Source organism: Erythrolamprus reginae, chromosome 3 (assembly GCF_031021105.1).
Source record: "Erythrolamprus reginae isolate rEryReg1 chromosome 3, rEryReg1.hap1, whole genome shotgun sequence".
Taxonomy (NCBI): domain Eukaryota; kingdom Metazoa; phylum Chordata; class Lepidosauria; order Squamata; family Dipsadidae; genus Erythrolamprus; species Erythrolamprus reginae.
Window position 1 is genome coordinate 48,081,571 of NC_091952.1, and position 8,805 is coordinate 48,090,375.

General features: G+C 45.3%; 1 protein-coding gene across 1 annotated transcript; it reads left to right on the forward strand.

Annotated features, from left to right (window-relative positions):
• Positions 1–681: 681 nt before the first annotated feature.
• AMIGO1 (adhesion molecule with Ig like domain 1) lies at positions 682–7,947 on the forward strand. Its single transcript, XM_070745125.1, has one exon. The coding sequence runs from the start codon at positions 1,528–1,530 to the stop codon at positions 3,166–3,168; it is 1,641 nt and encodes a 546-aa protein (XP_070601226.1). The 5' UTR covers positions 682–1,527; the 3' UTR covers positions 3,169–7,947.
• The last annotated feature ends 858 nt before the right edge of the window (positions 7,948–8,805 follow it).

Consider the following 8,805-nt stretch of genomic DNA (forward strand, 5'->3'; position numbering starts at 1 on the left):
CGATGGCAGGGAATCCGGGAAAGGACTAGTTAAAAAACTCGCCTCCCTTCATTGGCTCCAGGGCGCCCATCGAACCCTACGAAACCCGAACGTTTCTCGGAGGCCGCGGCTGCTGACTGGTCGGGCCGCTCGCCCGTCCCGCCCTTCGAGCCCCCGCCTCACCAATATCGTTGTTTTTTTTAATCAAAACAATAACAAGAGACAATTGGCGCGAATGCGAGCCTGGCTTCCCTCCCCCCCAAAGGAAGGCTCTTTCTCGCAGAGTGAGCCAGCGGTCTCCCCTCCCTTTTTGGCCCTGAGGAGAACAACCTTCTGGGGGGAGGTCGGGACTTGGCGCCGCCGCTTGTGCCGTCTTCTGGCAGGGAGAAGAACCAGGCAACCCAGCAGGGCGCCGTTTCGGTGCCCACTCCATCCGGGAAGCTTCCCTTTAGGACCGGAGTCCCTGGGCTGCAGTTTAAAGCGGCTTCCAGGTTGCCAAAGCGCCGGCTGTGCGTCTACGTGTGTTTGCGTGAGGGAGAAAGAGGTTTGTCATGTGAGAGAGACTGTGTGAGAGAGAGTGTGTGCGTGTCTGTGTTGGGGCTCACTCTCTAGGACCGCTTTGGCCAGCCTCCTCCTCCTCCTCCCTTGACAGGCTGTGGGTGGGTGTGAGCGTGAGCGTGCCAGGAGCCAGTGTGCAAGACCACCGCACTCCCAGGACGCGCGCACATGCGCGCGCAGCCCTCCTGCCCGCCTTTCCTCGCTTCCAGTCGAACCAGCTTGGATTAACCTTTCCGGCTCCCGCCGCTTCTTCGCTCTCCTGACCGCTCCGCGCCACCGGAAGCCCCTTCGGCCCCGTCGTGCCTCTCTATCCCCGACCGGCCGCCCTTCATAAAAAAAAAAAAAAGCCCCGGCAGCTCTCAGGAGAAGTTCTCGCTCGGAGGAGCCCGCCGGAGGGAAAGCGCTGGCAGCGGCTCCGGAGTCCGGACTCCTTCAGGAATCGCGAGCTGCCCTCGTCGAGCTTCGGCAGCTCCTCGGCCCGCTTCTTCTCCCTTTTCTCTCTCTGCGACGGCAGGGAGGCCGCATGAGGAGCCAGCGCTGCAGGAACCGGCCGGCCGGGATGGGCTGAGCGGCGGAGGGCAGAGGAGCCTCGGTTCGCCGGTGAGTTGAAGGAGCGGTTGGCGCCTTGCCGCTTTCGGGGGGGGACCGTTGGCGCAATGCAACACCGCGTGGCGGGCTGCAGGGCTTGGCCGACCACAGGCTGAAGCGAGGCGAGGGGAGGAGCGGACGTCCAAGCGGGCTTGCCCATGAGAGGGGCGTCTTTTCCCCCGGCGGCGCTGGAGGCAGGGGGCGGCCGGGGCTTGCTCTTCTTCGCCCTCCTCCGGATCGCGCTTGGCAGCAGGTGGAGCCTGCCGGTCCCGCTCGGGGGATGAGCCCAGCGGCTCCTCTGCCCCCTCGGCCTCCTTCCCGCCCTCGGTTTGGCGATCTGGCAAACCCCGGACTCGGCCGGCACTGGGAGGACCCGATCCCGGCGCCCTCGCTGCTACCTCCATGGTTCCTGCCCCCCGTGCGCCTCCTCCCCTCCAGAAACGGGACCCCTTCTCCTCTTCCTCGCTGAGTCTTACAATGTGGTTTCGAGATGCTCGGTGTCTCGCTCTGAGCTTGAAAGCCTCCTGGCTGCTGGTGCTGTTGAGCTTGGGCACCGGTCGGCAAGGCGGGTTGGCGCTGAGTTGCCCCAAGAGCTGTGTCTGCGCCAGCAACATCATCAGCTGCTCCAAAGCGGACCTGAAAGTCTTCCCTCATCACCTTCCTCATTACGCGGAGGTCCTGGACTTCAGCCACAATCAGCTGACCCACCTGCGAGCCGAGTGGGCTCCTTCCCAGCTCTCTCACCTCCATTCCTTGTTCCTCAGCCACAACGGCCTTTACTTCATCTCCACCGAGGCCTTCAGCAACGTCCCCCATCTGAAGTACTTGGACCTCTCCTCCAACGCCATCGACATGCTGGGGGAGAACGTCTTCAGCAGACTGACCGAGCTGGAGGTGCTCCTCCTGTTTAGCAACAAGATCGCCAAGATTGACCGCTCGGCTTTCGACGACATGACCAGCCTCCGGAAGCTCTACCTTAGCCATAACGAGATCTCCCGCTTTCCCCTGGAGCTGGTCAAAAAAGGAGAGGCCAAGCTCCCCGAATTGGCACTGCTGGACCTTTCTTCCAACAAGATCAAGACCCTGCACGTGAAGGAGGTCAATGTGCTCCCGGCCTGGATGAAGAATGGCCTCTATGTTCACAGCAATCCTCTCAGCTGCCACTGTGAGCTTTACAACCTCTTCACTCACTGGCAGAAGCGTCAGCTCAGCTCCGCTCTGGACTTTGAGGAAGAGCTCCAATGCTTGGATCCGACCAAGAATAAAAACATCACGATTTCCAGCCTGTATGATCCAGAAGGCATGAACTGCAGTGCCTTCAAGGAGCAAACCCTGGAATTCCACCGTGGGGACAAGGTAACCATCAATTGTGATACCAGGCAGCGAGGCGTGATAGTCAAGGAATGGGTGACACCCCGATACGATCACGTTCAACAGGAGGACGATAATAACACCATCAGTCTGCTGCCCAATGGAAGCCTTCTGATACGTAATATCAGCACAGAGGACATGGGCCTGTATACCTGTTATGCAGTAAGCCAGGTGTTCAATGAGACCTTTTATGTACAAGTCACAGTCTACAACTATACCCTTCATGGAGTCCCAGACATGTTCAACACAGCCTACACCACGCTTGTGGGCTGTATCCTGAGTGTCATCCTTGTGCTCATCTACCTTTATCTGACTCCGTGTCGCTGCTGGTGCCGCGGCAGTGAGAAGCAGGCTAACCAACAAGAGGACAGCATCAACTCTTCAGTGCTCAGCACCACTCCAAATCACAACGCCGAAGTGACTGGGGACAAGGAAGGATTGAATCGGAACACTGTGCCAAGCAGAGCCCAAGGCCAGAATGGCAAATGCAAACCCACCAACTCCCCCAAACGGGCACCCAAAGGAGTCCAGAAGGTAGAGAGAAAATTGTCGGATCCAGATTCAGTCAGCTCAGTCTTCTCTGACACTCCCATTGTGGGACCCTCACCCAATGAAGGCGGGAGAGGAAGTAGCAGGGACAAGGCAGGGACTGAACTAGTTGGGCTGCTGTAATCACCCAGGCTATGAAAGGCAAGACCAGGAACAGACCCACATCTTTAATCTTCAAGTCAGGCACTGTTCTATAACCTGCCACCGTCTGTAACAGCATTCCTGTTTGGTTCCCTCCTTGCTGTGTCCAGTGTTGAAAACCTGATGTCTCAACTTACTCTCTAGCAGTTTCTGAGCCTTCTGTGGTTTTTTGTTTGTCTGTTTGTTTTGTTTTGTTTTTGGAATGTGACCTTTCAGTTCCCTTGCATTGGAAGTTTGCAAACATCCCACTGAGAAAACAGAGGCAAAACGTGAATAGTAGAAAGTACTAACTAGGTTTTCTGCATCCTGCTACTGTATTTGCATCCCCCCTTCTTAGGGGATTGTGCTCCCAAATAACCATGCAAGTATGAAATTCAGATCAAGTCTGTTTACCTATTGCCGCCAGAATGTTGTGTGTCATTTTATAATAGGGCCATAAGCCTTCGGAAGTATCTGCTGCTTCCTCGGAGGGATAAAATGAGCTTAGAAATCATATTTTAGCTTTCTCTCATGCAAATTAAATCATATTATCCACCATAGCTCCAGCTATAGGGGTAGTCCCAAGTAGCCAAGACATTGTGAGAAATAACTTTTGGAAGTAGGGTTTTTTTTTGTTAACTATTGCTAAAACATTGTTTAAAGCAGCAAATGAACATTTACATATACCAGATTTCTCAGGACATCACTCAAAATATTTTCTAGCAAGCCAACCTGTTTTGCGTGTTGTGCAAGTGAAAAAAAGATGGGGGGGGTGTGGATATATATAACAGTGAAAGTGGATATGATGCTCTCTCTCCCATCAAGAGCTTAGTGAAAGGGAGTTAAATCCAAAGATTTTAGACTTCAGAGCATCAAACTGAAAGAAAGAACCAACAGCTTTGGCAACTGGTAAGCTGGAATTCTGCACCCCTACCTTGCTTTCTCTAAAATGCAGCAACGATATCTACTGCCTTTCCCTTTCAGCTCTGGCAGCTTAATAGTCAGATTCCATTTTACAGATTATGCTCAAATTTTAGCACTTCTCCACATCCTTTCAGAACTGGTCAGCAAGACAGGAGCCTATGGCAAGCTCCAGAACTATTTGATGTTTCATCATCTTCTACCAAGTTTTTCTCATGTTTATTTGGAAGGCCAAGCATGTTTCAAATGTTTGGGGTGAAGGGGAATTTTATGAGCCATTCTATTTTTAGCAGGAGCCATGCAACACTGCTTTGTAATGTGTAGATAGGATCAATTCTTGTTGGAGAGATTTTGCTGGAAGCTACTTATACGGACTTTGGACACCCCCCTAAAGCAAACAGCATTGAGCCTGACACTTATCTAATTGTTTGATTATTTTTTTTAAAAAATTATTCCTTCTTGGCTATTCCTCCCAAATTGGTCATATATAGAAACAACAAAGATATAAGAAGATTATTTTCACAATATTGTGATGCTTCAGTCCACATTCTCTTAATGGGGTGAAAATCATCCAAGCTAAGGATGAATCTTGCTCCTAATACCATTTCTCAGGTTCCACCCCTCCCCCTGCCAAAAAAACCCCTGAATGTTGTCTATCCTGGCCAGTTCAAAGTTCTCCCTTTATTGTAGATGAACTTGAGAAGCATACAGGGTCATAAGAAGGAATTCATTAAAGGAACATTCCTTAACATATTGCAAAACTTTTAATTTGCTCTGGATTCATAATCCATTGCTAGTTACAAATTATTGGTTGCTTCTGGCTAGAGATGGACAGGCGTAAAGTATATGACTCAATAAGCCATAGAGTGTTTTGCACAAAGTTGTGAGTTGCAGCTCTCCATGACCAAACAGACATTGCAAGTGTGATCATATCACCAAGGCTGTGCCAACAGTTTATATGAGAACTAATCTAAACTAATCTGTTGGAACTCAAAGTGATCCTTAAACCAGATAAGCTAATCCCCTCACTTTATCTAGTTAGAAATATCTCTTAAGTCACACTTAGCTCCTGGTGATTCCATGGATATGTCCATTTATTCTTTTTGGCCACAGTATAAAAATAGTTTCCATTGCTTTTGCCACAACATGTTTTTTAAAACTTCCCATCTAACTTAAAGCTCTAGGAGTTCCTAGCAATCTCCCTTCTAAGCACGAACTCGGTCCAGTTGTGTTTTCAAGATAAATCAAGGTTTGCTAAGTGCTGACATCTGCTATAAACTTTCACCAATTAGTTTTGGGACTGTCCAATGTGTCTTTCTTAGAATATTAGGAAGAATGAAACCTCAAAATAGATAGGCCATCAGAAAATCACATCTGCAAACTCACCAAAGGGTTGGGTTAGGAAAGGATGATTTAAAAAAATAGAGCACATGAATGAAAATAATTACATGGGTGATAGTGAGCACAGAGATAACTTAGCAATAATGAACTAGAAATGACCAATTTAATCTGTTCGTGGGGAATCTTGGCAACTTTCACGTTCAAGACTTCCTCTCCTTTGGTCCCTGCAATAGGCTAATTTCCTAGAAGATTAGAAGTTACTTAAAAGCAAGATAAGGATACATTAAAGACTAGTGCTTTGGAAGGAGGAAGAATTTACAGGTTACACTTTTTTCATGTTATGACTTAATTTAATTTGTTGTAATACATCTCATTCAGAAGGAATTCAGGAGTAGGAGAACTTCCTGGGTACCTAATTGTCATATATATGGAGAAGGTTTTATAGGCTGAATGCCATAGATACAAGTTAAGATAAAATTAAAATATAGAAATATATAATACAGGAGCACAGCTTACTCTCAGCATAATAACCTTGCACAAATATTTGCACTGGATCAGTACCAGTTCTATCACATTCAGAATATGTGTTGTCTTATTTGATGGATACCTGTCTGAAATTAGGCCCACTTGGCTATTAAGTATTCTCTACTTTGTCTGGCCTCTGGGATTTTTCTTTTTAAATCACAAGACAAAGATTTTCCTAGCCCTGGTGTCTCAGCTCCATAAACTAGAAATACCAGAGACTGAACTAGTGGTTTAAGGTTCCTAAACAGCAGTTCAGCCTCCAATTTTGGTTGAATATTACTGAATGAAGGCAGAATGAAAGCTTGGATTAAAGTGAGAATGTAAACATCCCGTAGATGTTTCATGATGCATATGTGTGCAAGTATGAATTTGCATGTGTGGGTGTCCACAGTTTTAATCCCAGCTCTAGCTTTCAATATTTGCTGGAAAAACTTAGTACTTAGGCAGGACTGTCATTTCTAACTATTTTTTAGGAAAGTACCATATACATCAACCGATAGGGTTTTCTTGCATGAAAATTTTGATTTAACAAAATTAAAATAACCATAAACACCCTTACTATTGTTGGAGTACACCCTCTTCATGTCTTCCCAGTAAGCTTGATCCACCAAAGAGATCACAAAAACTACTTTAAGAAAAAAAACATTCCTTTACTCCTTAAGATGAGCATGATCCTCCCAGTGGTGAATTTTATGCTGCACAGAGAAACTGATCAGGCTGTGAGGCAGAAAGTTTTAGACACCAACATATGTAATGTGGAAAGTATTTAAGTAAAAGGACCAGTAGAGCAGCATGTGATCTTAAAAAAAATGGAGCTAGTTGCCGTTCTCTCCTAGAGTCTTGCTGCTGGTTGAGGAATTCTGGGAATTGAATTCCATAAGTTGCCAAGGTTGGAGACCTGTCCTAGAGCCCCTTGGTTTAAGCATCACTTGTTATCGCTAGCAGTTAATAAGCAAAAGGAAGTAGGTAATTTTTCCACTTCATAACCTTGGTTATGATATCAATATATAGAAAACAATACTTCCTCCTATCTCCCATGTGATTAATCTTGTTCTGATGTTGATTCCTGTACTGTTAACTCTAACCTGGAGCTAATACTTAGTAATACCTACCTAGTATTTGTAATCGTAATGTATCAAGGATACTGACTCCAAGTAAAATTAGTTCTACGTTATTTAAATTTTCTCACATTAATCAGAAAATGATTCAGAACCAAAGAGTGGAAACAGCTTTCCTCTGATGTCCAATTCCTATTTTCCCTGCTTGGTTAAGACAGTGAACATATCTGATTTAGAAGAGAAAGCTGATCCATGGATGAATAAAACACCACAATGATAATCACTAAGTAGCTTTTTATAGTACTCTGCCTGTATGGGCAGGAAAAGAAATTGCCTACAACGTTTTCCTGTGTAAACTATTGGGCTAAAGGAAGGATCCACCCATATTTCAAGTAGTGTCAGAACTTTTTGTCTTATCAACTCTGCTGCTTGTACCTGTTGTCTGTGCGCAATCTAAATGCAAATTGTCTCTATATTACAGTGGCAGAAAATGATACTTCTTCCCTTCAGCACTTTGTTTGGGTACCCAAAAGACCATATGTATTTATTGGAATTACATGTCTGTTATGGCTGAGGGCATCAGGGGTTACTTTTTATTGCAGTAAATGTTTGGTGCTAACTGCAAAAATCCATTTCTCTTTTGGCTGAAATTTCTAGTTTGCTGAAGAACAAGAGAGTAGCTAGATTTGTACATCACGCTAAGCCAGTCATTTAGTTGCTCTTGTTTGGTTTAGCATATTGTATAAATCCAGCCACTGCTTTATAAACCATGGGTTTTGGCTCAGAAAGCCAACCACTGTGGTTTATTTAGTAAGTGATGGTTAAACAAACCAAGATGTGTAGCATGATCTGTGGACTTATGTTAGCACATTATCTCCAAATCAATAATCTGTCATATGCTCCTACAAGCAAGCAAAAAATAAACAGTCTTTACTCACTTAGTTTGACCTTCTTGCTTGCTCAATAGTGGTTGCTGTCTTTTTAAGAGTCTGCTAATTCATAGCAATGTTAAGCCTTTCCAGATTTATGTTATTTATACCTGCACTTCAAAAATCTTTGCTTTATTTGCTACTTGCGCTTTCATTTGTGTCATCAGAAAACAATATTCCATAAAAATTGAAGAATGAACTTCAAAGATAAATGTCTTTTTCTGAAGTCAGTTTTGCATACATCCTGCTCTGAATTGTTGATGAAGTCAAAGCAGGGACAAGAAGTCAATTGATCTAATAGGCTGCACAGAACTACTTAGTTTTCATTGTAAAAGAAAACCAGTGGATGAACTTTCCATTTTTGACACTTAAGGCAAGACATCTGCATCACAAATGTTGAAGAGTGATGCAAGCATGACTTAGCAAAATGAAGGGTGTGTTTGGGGCTCAGCATTTGGAAGCAAACCATTCCAAATGCAAATCTCTTAAAATTTGCACACCCTAAAACAAATCTTAAAGTAGGGATTCCCAATCCTGGCAAATTTAATATGTGGATTTCAACTTCCAGAATTTTCCTGCTAGCCATGCTGACTGGAGAATTCTGGGTCTTTAAGTCCACACATCTTAAAGTTGTTAATTTTGGGAAACCCTGATTTAAGAGAAAGTGCAGATTAAATCTGTGCAAATGTCTGAGAAAGGGGTATTGCCTCTATTGAACCATAGGATGAAATCACAGATAGCTCAACAAAGCAAAATTCCTAGTTGCTTATAGTCCAGCATGGTCTTATATCCTATTTTGTGACTGGCAGGTCAACCAAAAGTGTTCTAACTTTTCTGGAATATTTACCTATGTCAGGCAACAATAA